The 18,092-nt window shown below is 44.8% G+C and overlaps 1 protein-coding gene across 1 annotated transcript in view; it reads left to right on the plus strand.

Moving 5' to 3' along the window:
- Nucleotides 1–18,092, plus strand: part of LOC147678446 (extracellular calcium-sensing receptor-like) — a 78,842-nt gene that overhangs the window by 9,670 nt on the left and 51,080 nt on the right. The window contains exon 3 of the mRNA XM_086945632.1: nt 14,112–14,942. Within this exon, the coding sequence (XP_086801758.1) occupies nt 14,112–14,942 (831 nt within the window). The remainder of the gene's footprint in view (nt 1–14,111; nt 14,943–18,092) is intronic.

Here is an 18,092-nt window from a genome sequence, read left to right on the forward strand (position 1 = left end):
TCTCCTAGAAAAACGTAAAATGGCGTTGGCTGAGCTCCTGACCGTTTTAGTTTTAGCTACAATTTGTGGAGCCCAGCTCCCCTTAGTGTCAAAAATTACACCCAGGTACGTAAAAATTTTGACATTAGTGATAACGTCACCATTGCAGTAGAACTGTTTAGAGTTATTTTTACCAGCCCCAAAAGCCATGACGTGAGATTTAGAGTTATTTATCACTAAGTCTAGTGATAACATAAAATCATTAAAAGCATTTAAAAGTTTTTGCAAACCTATGGGAGTCCGAGCTATTAAAGCTGCGTCATCCACGTACAGGAGAACAGGAATGCGAGTGTCCCCTGCACGCGGAGTATCCAAGGTAGCAGTTAAAAGAGTCTCCTCAAGTGAATTTATGTACAAAGTGAATAGCATGGGAGCAAGGATGCAGCCCTGCTGCACGCCCCTACTGGATTTGAACCAGGCAGTGCAATTGCCATCTTGGTCCATTCTAATTGAGGCTTTTAAGTCCTTATGTAGTTCTGCCAAAAAATATACAAGGGGAGGATCAAGACCCAGCTTTAATAGCATAGTCCACAGCCGGGCTCTATTCACCAAATCAAAAGCCGTGGACAGGTCCATGAAAGCAACAAAAATTGACCCTTTTTTAACAGATGTGTATTTCGAGATTAACATATGAAGATTTAAGCATTGGTCCTCAGTCCCCCTACCAGCACGGAACCCATACTGAGCATCTACTAAAATATCATTATCTAGGGACCAGGTGTTAATTCTAGCTAGCAGGACTTTGCCCAAAATCTTCATAGAAGAATCCAATAATGAAATTGGTCGAAAACACTTAGGGTCAGTTCTTTGCCCCTTTTTAAAAATGGGTACAATAATAGAACAAGCCCACGTTTTTGGCAGACCCCCCTCATACACACAGTTAAAACATTAGCTAAAATCTCAGCCCACATCTCAGAGTTAAGTTTGTGTAGGTCCAGGGGTACCCCATCTGGGCCCGGGGCTTTATTTGCAGCAGAGCCTAAAATTGCCAGCTCTACTTCCGATTTACTGAAATTTAAATTAGTTGGAGACGGTAAGGAGTGGGGTATTTTAAACGCCTCAACTGTTTCATTTGAACCATATATATTGGAAAAATGGTTGATCCAGTCAGCTTCAGAGATATTAATTTCAAGATCCAAGTTGTTAGTGTTAGAGAACAAGGGATTATTTATTGTGGCCCAAAATTTGGAGCTATGTTTAAGGGTTATGGGATCCATTAAAGAATCCCATGCTTCATCTTTGATGGCTTTTTCCCGAATTTTAACTACCAAAGCATATTTTCTTCTTAACTGTGCCACCAAAGACCTGTCTCTAGGGGATTGTTTAAGAGCTTTCAGCAGAGCTGAATGTGCCTGTGAGCAAGAGCGGTCAAACCATCTACATACTGGTGCAGAATCCCTCCCTGGTTTAGCTCTAAGCTCTTTTTCTATTCTAGCACAAATAGCTTCAAAGGCACTCACAACCTCACCCCCCCTCCTCTCTCCATCCCTACATTTCTCAATTTCGACTGACATGTCTTGTACAATTTGACCATGGAAATCCTCTGGACAGACTTTACACCATTTGAGGCGTCTCCCCTGATCTTTGCTCCTTACGTCCCTCGTAGAGGTAGCCCTTAGTTCTCCTTTATGCAAACCAGAGAGAGCGTCCAGAACCAACAGCACAGGGTTGTGGTCACTAAACCCACTTACAAATGCATTATAAAACAATACATAACGAAGGAGCCCTGAAGACATAAAAAAATAATCGATAATCGATTCACTGCCCCTTGCGTTATAAGTGACCACACGGTTTATAGGATCTGAAAACCCTGGTTCATATAGGTCATTTGATGATAACAGGTTTTCCATTGCCACACCCTTAGTGCTATGTTCAAAGTGTGGCAGCGAAGTATAATCAGGACCGGTATCATCAATAATCTGACAATGGGACTCACACAGATGAACATTAAAATCACCCATCATTATAAACTGAACAAAAGTGGTTTGTTTTGACATATATTTGGTTAAAAAGGCAGATAAACCATCTAAAACAAAATTTGGGGGTCCCCCCTGCATAGAGTCATAACAATTTATTAATACAATCTTGTTTTTGTCTACAGAGCAAATTTCCACCAGTTGAAAATAGTGCGAAGAACTGGGATTTCTCTAACATTCCCTGCAATTTTAACTGAGACAAGAAATAGCAAACCCCCTCTATCCCTTCCCGATATGGAGCTCTGGGCATCAACAAAGAAGGAAATTAATCCATCTACCCAAAAGACTTTACCTTTCGTCCAAGTTTCTTGTAAGGCAACTATATCATGGTTCTTCACTAATTGTAGCCAAATCTGATCATCCTGTTTTGCCCGTAGGCCCGCAATATTCACCTTCACAAGCAAGCCACTGTATGTTATGCAACATCAGGTGTCTGCCAAAACATTCAATTGAAGACTGGGACCTTGTGGCTTCAGCCCACCCTGAGCTAGGCTTTTTTACTGAAACATGGCTGAAACCCCACTCGGTCCCTGCTATAACTCTAGGTATACCAGAGGGATATAAAATGCTTAGACTAGATTGGCCCATAAAAACCGGGGGGGGGGGAGGCTTGCTATTGTATATAGAGATTGTATAAACATCTCTGTTTAGACCAGCGTTGCGATGTGACGGTAGAGATGTTGGTCTTTAGGAGCGCTGGAAAGGGGCACTAATCTCCCCCCCCCCCCCCCCCCCCCAGGACCTCTACTGGACTTCTCCCTACAACTGGTGGAATCTCTAGCTCCTCACATGAATGGGGGAAATCATTTCTTATTATTAGGAGATTTCAATGTCCATAGCGAATGCCACTCCAAACCAGATGTTCAGAAACTTCTGGCGGATCTATCTCTCCTAGGTTTGTTGCAGCTTAATGAGGGACCGACTCATATAGCTGGTCATACATTGGACATCTTATTTTCTACCTCCTCTAAGATCAAGTACAAACCCCCTCAGCAACTCACCTGGTCAGATCATTCAGTTATTGAATTCGATAACCAATCCCAAAAATTCCTAATCAAGCTGTACCATATCTACGAAGGCAGTGGCAGAAGGTGTCAGCAGAAAACTTCCAAAGTATATTTATAAAGCCCCAATACTCGGCATCTGACGACATTGAGGAAGCACTGTCGAAATTCAATTCGGCGGTCATAACAGCCATTGACCATATTGCGCCGCAAAAATCCTTTCTGAGTCAATCTAATCTCCCGCAAGCAACCTGGTTCACACCCCTCTTGCGAACTCAGAAACAATTATGCAGGAAACTGGAAAGAGTATGGTGCTCCTCACACAATGAGGTGGATAGGGATAAGTACTGTGTCTCCCTGACCAGCTACCATAAAAACATAAAGGTAGCTCATAAAACATACATAATGTCTCAGTTAGCCCAGGCTGGTAACTCCTCAAAAACTTTGTATCAAATTCTTCATTCCCTCACCAATCCCAAGGCATGTGCAAGCTTGGAGATTCCCTCCCAAAAACGGTGTGATGACATCGCCCTATACTTTGCCCAAAAGATTGAACTCATCTACGGTAAAATCACAGCAGCTGGTGGTCCATCGCAGATTACTATGGCTTTGGACACTCTGGAAACTGTGAATCAGAAAATATTAGAGATTTTTCCCCCTGTCACCTTAGTAGAGGCTGAAACTGATCCACAGGATAAAATCAGGATCCCCTACGGATCTTATTACAGCTAAAATCATTCCATCTTTTGATAATCACCTCTCCCTCGTGGTCCAATCTCTAATCAATCTCTCTCTCTTAGAGGGCCATGTTCCACCGGAATGGAAGGTTGCCCAGGTTAGACCTATCCGCAAGAAATCTAATATTCCGTGGACTGACCTTTCTAACCCCCATCCCATCTCACTTCTTCCTTTCTAGAGCAAGATAATGGAGAAACATGTGAACACTCATCTTTCCAACTATGTCGAACTGACTGGGTGTTTAGATCATTCCCAGTCTGGTTTTAGGCCCAAATACAGCACCAAATCTGCATTACTTACAGTAATGGATAACATCAGAATGACCCTAGATAAGAGCCATTCTATGATTCTGGTGCTGTTGGACCTATCCACTGCGTTTGACACAGTTTCCCATAGTGTCTTGCTCAGAAGATTGGAGGAAGTTGGGTTAAGAGATTCAGCCCTGTCCTGGATGGAAAGTTTCTTGTCAGATCGCTCTCAGATTGTTAATCTGGGCCCGTATCAGTCGGTTTCGGTGGATATGACCAAGGGAGTACCTCAGACCACATGTTTGCGCCCAACTCTTTTTAACATCTATTTTGCTCCCTGGGCCAACCTCGTGAGGACTTATGGCTTTATCCCCATATCATATGCAGATAATACCCAGCTTCTCTTCCCATTGATTACATTTTCATCCTTGGTGCAATTGGCCTTCTCTAATGGGATGAGAGCTATATCGCATTGGATGTGTAATACTTTCCTCCAGTGCAATGTAGGAAAGACTGAAATCATGCTTTTTAGAGAGTGTACCCTCCTGTGGACTCCAGATTGGTGGCCAACGGACCTGGACCCCTTTCCCTCTCCCAAGCTCAAAGTAAAAAACCTGGGGATTCACTTAGACCGTGACCTTAGCCTGAAAGAAAAGGTTACCCAAATAGCAGGTTCCTGCTTTACTGTAATCGGTCTGTTACGTCGAGTCTTCCCCTTACTTCCGGATTATGCCCGTAAAACCTTAGTCCAGGTAATGGTTTTAAGTTGCCTGGACTACTGCAACGGTCTGCTGATTTTAGTGAGTGATACCTTGCTCTGCAGACTGCTGGTGGTACAGAACAAGGCGGCACGGCTGGTCCTTAATGTTGCACCTCGGACCCCGTCCATTCCCCTTCTTGTGTGTGAAATTACACTGGTTCCCCATCAGTCAGCGGATTAAATTCAAAACATTCATAAGGCTCTGGTTAATCTGGGCCCTTCCAACCTCACCGAAATGTTTTTGCCTTATGTTCCCCCCAGATCCCTATGCTCAGGTGCTAAACACCTTTTGGTGGTACCTCGAGTGAAAAGGACCAGATTAGGAGGTGGAGCTCTCTCATATTTCGGGCCCCACCTATGGAATGAGCTTCCACTCCCCTTAAGACAGTGCTCTGAATATTTGCAGTTCAGGAAGATGCTTAGGACCTTCCTGTTCAGTCCCTGCTGATCCTATTGGAATATGTTGCCTCTCCTCACAGTTCTGCTTGAGCGCAGAGATACCCCTTCGGGGGTCGATTCTAGCAATATACAAACAAATACAAACAAATATTCTTTGTGGAATATTAACATGAAGTAATTTTTTTCACAATCAGCCCATTCCAGAGTTTTCTGAACTTAGGATCCTCTTGAGTCGGTCTGAAGTTATTTATGTACCAAAATGTTGGTGAAGTACTTCAATTCTGCTAAGACAACAGCAAATGAATACGTCCAAGAATTTGTTGTCCTTTAAACCACAAGCAAAGGGATTTGTAACTTATCACAGAAATGACCCAGTGACAGAGTTTTGCCTTCCCTCCTGTATTGCCCTGGGAACTCTGTCAGTCACCAGCAACGAAAGTATATTTAGACTTGATGAAACCAGCACCTCTCTCTTCTACAAGCACCTCTTCTTTTTACAAGCACCACTTCTTTTGACCCTTTTACCACAAAGTAAGGACCTTCGCCTCCTAGATGGAAGCACAAACTGCAGGAAGGGAGTGGTCTGGTGTGAAGGAGAAGAAATGATGAACAACTTCCCTTGAGTGACAATATGGGAGACCCTTCCCCTCTGGAAAATGCTGTTATGAGAGGGGAGCGGTACAAAAGGGGGTGGTGATGGACGGAGCATCTGAATCAATCAAACACTCACACCCAGTCAAAATATCTGGGTTTAATCCATCACCGTTCTTTAGCCCACTCTGCCACCCCAGTTCAGACATGGCTATATGCAAATCAGTCTGACCCTGTGCCTCATGGGAACAGTCCAGCCCGAACTGCCAAGCCATCTCTTCCCTGGACCGGAAACAAGCTTCCGAGGACCGGTTTCTGGCATTCCAGCCGTCTTCAGCTGGGCTTGCTTGAATCCAGTGGCAAAGTGAGCAAGGGACTCACGTCTGAGCATACCCTGCCACACTTATGGCGGCCAAAAGCGGTACAAAAGGGGGTGGTGATGGACGGAGCATCTGAATCAATCAAGCACTCACACCCAGTCAAAAGATGTGGGTTTAATCCATCACCGTTCTTTAGCCCACTCTGCCACCCCAGTTCAGACATGGCTATATGCAAATCAGTCTGACCCTGTGCTTCATGGGAACAGTCCAGCCCGAACTGCCAAGCCATGTCTTCTCTGGACCGGAAACAAGTTTCCGAGGACCGGTTTATGGCATTCCAGCCGTCTTCAGCCTGGCTTGCTTGAATCCAGTGGCAAAGTGAGCAATCCATCACAGTTCTTTAGCCCACTCTGCCACCCCAGGAACAGTCCAGCCCAAACTGCCAAGCCATGTCTTCCCTGGACCGGAAACAAGCTTGGCAGTTCGGGCTGGACTGTTCCCATGAGGCACAGGGTCAGACTGATTTGCATATAGCCATGTCTGAACTGGGGTGGCAGAGTGGGCTAAAGAACGGTGATGGATTAAACCCAGATCTTTTGACTGGGTGTGAGTGTTTGATTGATTCAGATGCTGTGTCCATCACCACCCCTTTTCTAACGCTTTTGGCCCGCCATAAGTGTGGCAGGGTATGCTCAGACGTGAGTCCCTTGCTCACTTTGCCACTGGATTCAAGAAAGCCGGGCTGAAGATGGCTGGAATGCCAGAAACTGGTCCTCGGAAGCTTGTTTCCGGTCCAGGGAACACATGGCTTGGCAGTTCGGCTGGACTGTTCCCATGAGGCACAGGGTCAGACTGTTTTGCATATAGCCATGTCTGAACTGGGGTGGCAGAGTGGGCTAAAGAACGGTGATGGATTAAACCCAGATCTTTTGACTGGGTGTGAGTGTTTGATTGATTCATATGCTCTGTCCATCACCACCCCCTTTTTTACCGTTATGAGGGGGGAGTCAGAAGAGGTTTGAGGCACAGAAGCTAGGTCTGAATCTGCTACTACTGATGATACCGCCTAGCTATACCCCAGCATCAAAAGGAACAATACATTTGTTTTGGCATCTGGACGTGATGAGGCTGTTAATGTTGTCTGGGTTGCAAAGCCACGGAATAACCTTGAAACTCCTAAATAATGTTGGTGACACTGATTTTCATAGGGATACCACTCCAAAAGTGTGAGCTGTAGCCCTGCTATTCTGGAAGGATTCCAAGGTTTACCTGGACTTTTAACAGAATAGCAGTTCTCTGTCACAGGGCATGTCTATTTGCATATCCTGGACATCCCATGAAAAGGCAGTGAAATGCATGCACGCATATCACCAAAGCATGACAGATGTCCATCAAATCAAAGACACAACTCAGCATCTATTTTGTCACATCCAAGCCACCACTTCCAAGGGCAGGGAATGGCTTCTTCATGTGTTCTGGCGGGTTAAGTATTTTGAGTTTCAACGGTTCTCATAAGACATGTGCATAGATGTCTAAAGGGCAGCTGATAGGCCTATAGACCTAGTGAATCCATTTGCTGTCTCACTCCAGATGATGGCTGATTGGTCTCAGAGCTGGAAATGGCTGGAACGCCAAGTATGTATATTAGCTATGCTGTAGATTTTCCAGCAAGTGCATAAGGCTCTGCACTGGTGACTGTACCTATGTGTAATTTTAAAGGGTCATAAATTCTGCCCACTGCTGGCTCACGTTACTTTGGTCATGGATGCTTCCTCACTGGGCTCGGCACTCATCTGGGCATTATGATGCTGTGGGACTTTTGGATCATGTCAGGGAAGCACCTTCACATGCACGTGCTTGAGTTGCATGTGGACCCTGAAAAGGGCGGTGTAGGTTCATGTACCCTGTGTGGGAATACGAATAACCGGAGGAAGTGGTTACAGTGACTCCCATCTTCCCAATAGCAGGTTGCTTACCAGGGTCCATCAACATGAGGGCAGATGCTGTCCGTGACCTCTCAGTTGAAGACCAAGAGTTGGAGGTACACCCTGAAATGACAGAGGCAATGCTCTATAAATTGACGTTCTCATTACAAAATGTCTTCGCCATGGCTCATAACATAAATTGTTCTCGGTTTTGTGTCATGCACTACTGTCTGAACTGTTACCTAGAGGATACCTTTAAGTTCATTTGATATTAGGGCGTGCAGTTTTTCTTCTTCTGAATCTGATTCTGTCCAGCAGATGTGTGGGAGGATACAGCATAGGTGATTCTGGGCACTCCAATCTAGGTGAGGAGGATCTGCTATGCCACAATATTTGCACTCAGCTTTTGGCTGCTTTTTCTTCTCCCTTAGACAGTGGATCAGTTCACATAGTAGGATGATTATGTCCACTACAATTATCCCCAAATGCTCTGCTGGTAAATGTAGAGACTGAGCAGTGCCAGTTAGAGTCTTTTTGTCATCCTGACGAGGTATGTCCTTCATACTTGGTGGCCAAGAACACTGCTACCAAATAAATATACTTAGGTCACTGGAGTAAGTTTATTCAGTCTCTAGCCTGAAAGTAGTATTCATAAAGGGAGGAATCTGCAGGAAGATTATTCATCCAAAAGAAATTTTGTTACTGAAGGTAACATTTTCTTTGAGTTATGGCCTGTGCTGCAATGAAGACACTGAGTATTGTTTCCATTTTCTTTAGAAAAATCCTTATGCAAAAAAATCAACAGTGTAAATATAAAGCATCTGTTAATCTGTGTCCATTCAACTCTAGGGCCTGATTTAGATCTTAGCGGACCCAGTCCCGCTGTTGCTTTTACGGCAGTCTTCCTAGCGGCAGACTTAGTGGTCTGGCTGCCAGATTTAGATGTTAGTGGGCCCATACACTAAAAAACTGCTGCAGTCCCACCGTCTCCACCAGGAAATCTCAACAGCGTAGATGGTGGGATAGGCTAAAGCAGAAGTCAGAGGGAAGATGGTGGGATAGGCGTAAGCAGAAGTCAGAGGGAGGGCCACCAGTTTCCCCACTGGGCCAATACGATGTGCCTTCCCACCAACGTGACTGTGGTGGTAAGTCCTCCACACCTGAACTGGCAGAATGGAAGGGAAATAAGGCAGAAATTCACCTTTTCTCATTTTCACACTTCCTGTTTTGCAATTGATCTGATCATACAAGTGCTGCTGCTGCTGTTGTTTGAAGACAAACAAAACCAACACTGTTGTAGATGCAATCAACAGTAAGCTCCACTATTAACTGTTACCTGTTGACTTGTCTGTTAACATTTGCACAAGACTTGTGTATGTATACATCTCTCTTACAAGCAATAGCATATCAATATGCAATGCATATGTCTGTAATGTTGACCTTAAAGAAATGTAAAGAAACACACCTGTATCATCACATTGCATGTATACATTTGGTGTAAACTGCCCTAAAACAAATTGACACTTACACAAAAAAGGATATCCATATAAAATCAAAAAGTCACCAGACAAGTGTGTTTGAAGACATTTTCACACCTTGAAACCATGATCAACACACATCATAGTAATTAGTGCAATTAAGCATGATGCCGAAATTGCACTAGACAAGGTGTAACCATTACCGTAGAAATTAACAGTAAAATCAATGTCAGTCACAAGTTAGAAGTATTCAACCTATTTATCCATGCAAAATGTCCCCATGTCTAGTGCAAGTAGTGTACTGGATCTAATTTCAGTTGTCACAAAGGTTTTCATACTGATCAGTAATCAAGGTGAAACAAACACACCTTTAGTAACACATAAATACAATGTTTGGTGCAAGTCCCATTGATATGATGAAGGCTGCACCTAAATTCAAATGACTATCACATTGTATATAAAGCACTGTATGCACCTAACAAAGTAGACATTAAAAAAATCAGTTTTATTTACCTGCCATCATGGTAAAGGAAATTAAGTACTTCACAGTTTACCCAGAAACATTCATTGCTAGGAATCAAACAATTGCTAAGGAAAATAATGCCAGGACTAACCTGGTGAAACAAATAAAATGGTTTTATTACACAAAATGAGATAAGGCTCTCAAAATAATAAGTAAGCCAAATATCTGCACTGTTGTTCAGTTGCCCAAAGCTTGCCCCTAATACACTGCCAATGGCGACATCTTCAGTAAGTGGCATCTAGTGGGCAGAACAGGCACCTCAAATATCCTACATGGAAGGATGGGGTGGGTTCGGGAGGGGCGCCCTTGGGTTTGGGAGGGGTGTCCTTGGGTTTGAGGGGGAATAGTTTTGGGAGGGGTGATTTTGCATTTGGCAGGGGTAGGTTGGGATGTGGAAGGGGTGGGTTGGGGTCTGGAAGGGCTACATTGGCCTTTGCTAGGCATGGGTTGGGGTCTGAAAGGAGTTAGGCCAAGGGTAAAAAGGATATATTCAATGAAAAAATGGTTAGGGTACTCGGGTGGGAGTTGGGTTTGGGGGTAGAGGGCGTGGCAGTGTCTGATGTGCATGTGACTGTTGAAGGTACAGGTCCTTGTGGGTCTGGTGTATGTTGTGTATGTTTGGGTGTGCCTTGCTTACTAGGCATCTGTTGTTTGCTTTAGAGTGGGTGTTTGAGCCTTTTGGGTGTAGATTCTAAGGTGTGTGTGGATGGTTGTGCTGTGGAGGTGCTGGTGGTGGGATGGTGCATGCGTGTGGTGGATACTGTGCCTGACAAGGTGCTAGGTCTGGTACATGTGGGTGTGGTGGTGGATGTGGTGTCTGTGGAGTGGCTGGGTGTGGTGTTATATTCCATATAGCTTCCCCAATATAGGCTCAGGTAACATCGTAACCCTTCACCCTATATTCTTCCCTACATTACATACATAACAGTTCTGTTGGACTGACCTTTTACCAAGATACGACCCTGCACACAGAACACAGGATTTTCCCTGGTAAAAGTCTCATACGTTATGCATGAGGATTCTTGGAAACTCAGCAGGACTACCAACTCCTGAATAATATCTATGTATAAAGTTCATTCCCAACGTCATCCTAAGTCCGACAGGTGGCATAGCAAGGTAAAACCCCTGGGGAGACCTTTAGGTATATAAACATCTCATCTTGCTGAGTCAAGCAGAGGAGATCAAAATGTCCCTGCTGACACACAATGACGCGAGTCGCTGAGGTTCCTGCATGCAGATACTCCAGCTCGCAGTGTTCTAACATCCCTTGTGGAGTGTCCAACTCGAGACCAAGACCGGGTCCCACAGTCTCTCACTTCAGGTAATGGGGTTGACTTTATGCTAGAGGGTTTCTTGACTTAATACCCACATACATGCTAGATACACTTAGGTACATCTACTTAGGGTAGCATCTTATGAGTATGCATATTTATTGTCATGTATTTTATATACTTGCCTGTATGGATGGTTATAGCAAAACGGAATAGATCTACCATCCTTTTACTTTCTTAGTGCTTCTAATCATTTTTATCTGTTACTGTCTATTGATTGTTTCAGCACTAGGTGTGAGCGGGAAATCCGTTACGCTCGCGGATTTTGCGGATTTTTGGGAAATCCGCAATCCGCGAATTTTGCGGATTTCCCGCAAAATCCGCAAAAAAAAATTCGCGAACGTAACGGGTTCAAAAGTTGAACCCCCACTCATGCAACTATTTTACAATGGCGCCAGCAAGCTGCCAGCGCCATTGTAAAATAGTTACAAAGTTAGCTTGCACAGCAACCACTAGATAAAACGAAGCAGGTGCTGCTTTATTTTATCTCAGTGCTTCCTGTGCAAGCTAACTTTGTAACTATTTTACAACGGCGCTGGCAGCTTGCTGGCGCCATTGTAAAATAGTTGCATGGCTGGGCACTGGTCAGGTCTGCAGCTCACTCAAGGGACCCCTGCGCCCTTCGGGGCAATTGCATAGTAACACACACATGGTCGCTCGAACTAGTTGATGCTCAAATTCAGTGACTCATTCATTAGCCCAAAAACAATCGTGAGCGTCGTCGAGGCTGGACAGGTGTGCCTTCTTCCCAAATCTACCGTGGAAAATCAGCTGTGATGCTGGATAGGCTTTGCATCCTTGACTTTCACGAGCGCAATACCCGAGCTTCTTTCTCTTCATCTGCTGAACTGATCTTTCTCTGACCTTTTATTCACACAAGAGGCACATACCCTACTGGGCACATTGTGTTTGCACGGGTTTCTGCAAGTTCGCACGCGTTTTGTACAATTTCGCAATTTGCAAAATTGTACAAAACCCTCGCGAACTTGCAGAAACCCGTGCGAACATTTAAAAAAAATCCGCAAATTCGCGGGAAGGAGATCTGCAAAATTCGCCCATATGTATTCAGCACACCTATTTTACACTAGAATAAAGACTGTTCAATAAATACTTATTGAAAAATGTCCCTACTGTTTATTCTGTGTAACTCTCTGAGACTAAGTGAGCATGAGTGACTGAACAAAAAGTAGTACACTTTTTCCATGGTCCTGAGGGATCAGGGTTGTCATGTACGATAGTTGCCAAGAACTATTCTCTCCTTGGTAAGAGGAGTTTCTAGTGGCACTGAGAGCTAGCAGGTACAAAGACCAACATACCCGGAGGGGGTGTCTAGAATCAGTCTAACACAAATCCTACAGTGTATTATGTATAAATGAGCAGTCCTATATATGTTCTATAGAAACTACATGACAGTGGTTGGGCTTCATCATGTTAAGGTGGTGGCGGATGCAGTGCCTGTGGATATGCTGTGTGTCATTGAGGTGCATGTGGGTGTGGTGGTGGCTGTGGTGTCGGTGGAAGTGCTGGTTGTGCATGTGGGTGTACTGGTAGCTGCTGTGTCTGTGGATGTGCTGGTTGTGAGGGTGGTGCATGTGGGTGTGGTGGTGGCTGCGGTGCCTGTATGTGTGGTTGTGCCCCTGTGTTTTTGTGGTATTTGTGTTTCTGTGAGGGTGAGCTGCTTGAGTCAGTTTGAGTGGGTACATGTAAAGGTGTGAGTATGCTTGGTACAGGTCTGGGAACAGGGAATTTAGTGGGGAAGGGGCAGAAGGTGGGGCACAAGGTTTGGATGGTTGGGAGGCTGCTGTCAGTGAAGAGGCTCGACATTTACATGACCTCTGTAGGCCAGCACAGTTGTCTGTTTCATAGGCAGTGGTGAGGCGCAAACGCAGCCGGAATCACTGTCAACGCAGACAGCGAGTCAGCCTGCATGCATCTAAATATGGCGGACAAATATGGCGGACTTTTCAGAAAACTTGGGACCGCCGCCTTGGCGGGATGATGGAAAGATCGTCAAGATCTAAATCAGGCTCTTAGTTATCTCTCGCTTATTTAATCCCTAGATGCTCTCAAGCTCCCCCATATGAAAGTTACTCTAAAGTTGCACATTCCTTAAGTGATTAGCCACTCAGTGGAAGAGGAAAGGAGGAACTATGCAGTTTACATCCTTGGCATCTGTTTTCTCAATTATTCAACTAAGGGCATCTCTCTTTAGGAACCATGTGAGTGGATATCTCATTTGATTCTTTGCCCACTATATCATGTTAGTGATAAATCTGTAGAAAGTGTTCTTTCAACTCAGGGTCTGGGAGAGAATAACTGAATTGCCGTAAATACTCAACTCAAGGTCTTTCGTAAGGAACCATGGCTTTTTTTTTTAAATGAATGTCCAAACACTGGACACTTTTGTAGGCAGGGCTTCAACGGTATGCACAATAAAAAAAGATGTCTCTATTGGATCTCATTAAAAGTCGAAATTGGTGTTTAACTACATGCCTTATTTTACTCTACTGGCGAAATATTGGTAAGAAGAAATGCTCACCTTTCACCACAAATGAGATGAGAATCTATCTCATTAGTTTAATTGTCAAGTAATGAACAACCTTTTTTATTTTCCATGCCTGCAATGTACATCTTTTTTCTAAATTCTGCAGAGGTCTAGTTTCTTCTCTACAAATTAACAATTATGTTAATCAGGTTGTTCGAGAAGTTGTCTCCCTTTTTTATTAATTTTCTTTTCACAACTAATAAAAATTCAAACAAATACATTATATCGTTTCAGGTCAGCTATTTTGCTTCCAGTCCTCTTCTCAAGAACAAGTATGAATTTCCATCATTTCTCCGTACTATCTCTTCTGGTGAAGCGGAGGCGGTGGTGATCGCTCAGCTTGTGATGAACTTTGGTTGGACTTGGGTAGGTCTGCTTTCCACAGATAATGATTTTGGGAAAATGGGTTCTCAATTTACGAAAAAGGAGCTTTTAAAATATGGAATCTGCATTGCTTTCCATGAAGTCATCCCAGTTGTTTCCTCCATTACAAGGACCAAAGTAATTGTTGAGTTGGTGAAGATGTCTACAGCTACAGTTGTCATCGTCTTTGGCTCTGAGCCTTACATAGTCCCAATATTGCAGGGGCTTGCAGAAGAAAAAAAATATGGTAAAGTATGGATTGCCATGGCCAGTTGGTCATTTTCATCTTTTTTAGTCACTGAACCCTTTTCTTTCCTATTGAGTGGCACTTTGGGGTTGGCCTTGCACAAAGGTGAGATGGCCGGTTTCAGAGAGTTCCTCCTTCAGATTCACCCATCTCGTTCTCCTACTGATATGTTTGCTAAACCTCTCTGGGAGATAGCTTTCAGATGCCAATGGCCCAGCTCAGACAAAAATGAGACTGCAGAACAAAGTACAGGTGTTATGTGTTCTGGTGAAGAGGACCTGGAAGAGATCAATAACCCATATCTTCATGACCCAGATCTAAGAATCAATTTTAGTGTTTATATGGCAGCCTATACTCTGGCACACGCCCTGCGAGATATGGTCTCCTGTGTGCCAGGCAATGGACCCTTTCTAAACAGGACATGTGCAAATCTAAAAACCTTTCAGCCATGGCAGGTAAGATGTTCTCCTAAATGCATTAATGTCATTTGTTTAAATATTAGGACTATGTGACTAGCAAGGATGTTTGATGTAGACCCTTGTTATTGCAAGATAACATGGAAGTTGCCTACTAAGCCATCTTGGGTTGTGTAACATGAATGTACAGAGATTTTTGGACCAACAAAGTAATTGGCATCAATATTATGGGGCCCTCGGCCAAAGGCTGATTGGTAAAACATTGGCCTAAAAGGTTGCTAGCAATTGTTCATAGCCAGCCACCTGTTTTACACAGGAAGTGATTTGGTAACATCACAACTTTGCTGCATCTCACTTAACAGCTATTTAGCACAAGAATGCAAAAACTAATGTAAGGAGTAATTTTTGCCAGGATTACCTCCAAATATTCACCCATTCCAAAAATCTTTTTCACTTTCTATACCAATGAGAGGAACACTCCCTTAAAAACATCTCCTGTTCTAACTCATTTTCTATTTGCTTTTTGTGCTGAATCGTGTCAATGCTTTCAGGAAGGATAGGACAATTTTCATTATTGCCATTTCCTACATATTGAAGGAAGTTACATTCATTTTCCATTAAGGTAGGATACAGTTGTTATGTGCAGGGGTAATAGCTTCGGGGGGTGTTTGGTGTGGTCACCCTTCTATAAATGTATTTGTTGAGTACAGGTGCTTTCCATTGGGTACGGTGAGGTGTCTGTCAGATTTAACCAGGAAAATTTACATTGACACAGACAAAAAAGCACACACACCCTCTCCTTCTGCTTTGAAAGACTTGAAAAATGTTGGTTATTTTACAAAATATTGTGTTTTCTGTCACTTCGTACCCCTATCAATCCACATTTTTCTCCCTTTCCACTGCCCTTTAGCTCCTCTCAAGTGCCCTGCTTGTCATATAAAGTATTTTAACATTATATGCAAGAATGAATATTTGAAAGTCTGAAGCTCACCCCTCCAATCTTACTGGCAAATTTCCACCTCTGGTTATATCTATGTTTGACATGGGGTGCTGAGCTCATTTTTTTATATTTGCTGTATATTTTTCCAATTTTTTTTCTCCACCTGGGGCCGTATTTTGTATAGGGCGGACCATGGAGCACCTTAAAATTGGTGAGCCAGATGGAAACAGTGACAGTGTGCCCTATTACATTGAATGCACTGCTCAGGGGGCAGCGCATTCAAGTGAAATACAGAGCGGCTTTGAAGCAGCCACGCCGTGTTTCAAGGTGCAGGCAGCAACCCGCCTGCACTCTAAGGGGGATTAGAGATTCTGCTGCAGGCGGATTAAGTGGGTGACTGCACCCTCCTGAAAGGGCATGTCTGGGGGGGTCCATCGAACCCCCTTACTCCCCTCCAGGGAGCTGTTATCAGGGAGCGCACTGACAGTGTGCCACCTTTTAGATGGCGCTTTGTCAGAGCACCTTCTAACAGCATCTTTGTTTATGGGCCCATATCTATGATATGGTGGAGGCAAAGGGATTCCCTCATTTACATGGGGCCATGCCCCTGTGCAAATAATGGAACACCCTCTGGCTATAGCACTGGTGCTGTATGTGTACCAGCACTATCTGTATTACAGAAAGGCCGCACAAGCATCTGCAGCGCTTTCTGTGATTCCGAAATGCCTCTGGGGCACACAAAGTGGGCGCTAAAGACCGTCATGCCTCCAGAGCACTTCCATAATCGGGCCCTTGGTTTTTCTATCCTTAGTTGGTATATTAGCAGTGCAGCGGCCTGCCTTTCTGTGGAATCCCCGTGGCTAACAAGCCTGCTTGGGAGATGCCGGGTTGTACAATTGCCCCCATGTTTGAGCACTCTGAGTGGCAAATCGGGTAGGGGGAGAGAACATGGTGCAGCAGACCGTCTTTTTAATTATACAAAAGCCATGATCCAGCTCGCAATTAGTGTCTCGGCCCATTTTCTTTTTGAGAAAAGAGTGTTGCTTTAGCTCTTTATTTCCCCAGGTTTGGAGGTGTGTTAGTTCACTTTCTGGTGTGAGAGATATGCTTTGGCCCACAGCATCAAGAAGGCATTTAATAAAAAAGAATCTGCCCTACCATTCTTCCTCTCTGGAGTCTTGGGTGAGGGAGGCTGGGCGGGGGTGTGGCTTAGCACTGATGGAGTAGGTTGGGGCCTGTGTAGCTCCCACCCTAACTCCACCATCTACCTCTACTCTGCACCTTTATTGCCCACTCACGAGCAGCACCGTGATCTGACGTGAATGTTTTGTCACCTGTCAGTGTGTGGACGATTGAGCCTTCTGAGAGTGGCCCATGTATGTTTATTAAGCCCAGTGTAGCTGCCAACAAAATCTTAAGATGGCGGAGAAGCCCGGCCTGAACGCAATCATTGAAGCAACATTTAGTGGTCTGTGAGTACCATGTGGAGAAGATTGAAAAGTACAGCACCTCTTGGCACAAAGACTATATAAAAAAAACTTTAACCTGAACGCGCCTTATGTGTATCTGTTGCTGTCTCTGGAACTACGAAATGATGGAGGAGGGATTGTGAGAAAGTGAGGACGAATATTCCTTAACTCCTGCAACTGTAAGCTTGTGAAATGCCATGGTGCTGCATGTGTTGTTTCTGCTGCATGGCCGAGGGGCCGTGGGCACAGTGACACATTGGCCCGCCATTCATGCGGTTCTAGGGACCGCCCGCCATAAGAGCGGGGGTCCCGTTGGCAGCATTAGGATGCGCCCGCCACAGTGGCGGGCGCATTCTGCATTCCTACCATTGTGGCGGGTGCTGCACTCAGCACCACTCGCCACAATGGCAGGAAAGCATGCTGTGCACTTCCATGCACAGCATGGCAGGCACCGCGTGTTGCCTGCCTTGCTGTGCATGGAACTGCTGGGGGGTACCATAGATACCCCCCATGTGCACCCCCCACCCCCGGTGTCACTGGGGTACCAACAGGCCCCCGCAGGGATTCTATGCATGCCTTTGCCACGGAAAGGCATTCGATTTTGCCCATCATAATATGGCTGGCAGTGTCTGATAGAAACCGCCACCATATTATACCGCAAGGCGACCGGGCGGAAAAGCGGCAGACGGTCTTTCCATCCGCCGCGGTGCCCCCCGCCATACTAATATGGCGGGGGGCTTTAGAGCAAGGATGGCGGGCGGGCCTGGTGGGGGCAATCCG

The sequence above is a fragment of the Lissotriton vulgaris genome, chromosome 12 (assembly GCF_964263255.1).
Source record: "Lissotriton vulgaris chromosome 12, aLisVul1.2, whole genome shotgun sequence".
Taxonomy (NCBI): domain Eukaryota; kingdom Metazoa; phylum Chordata; class Amphibia; order Caudata; family Salamandridae; genus Lissotriton; species Lissotriton vulgaris.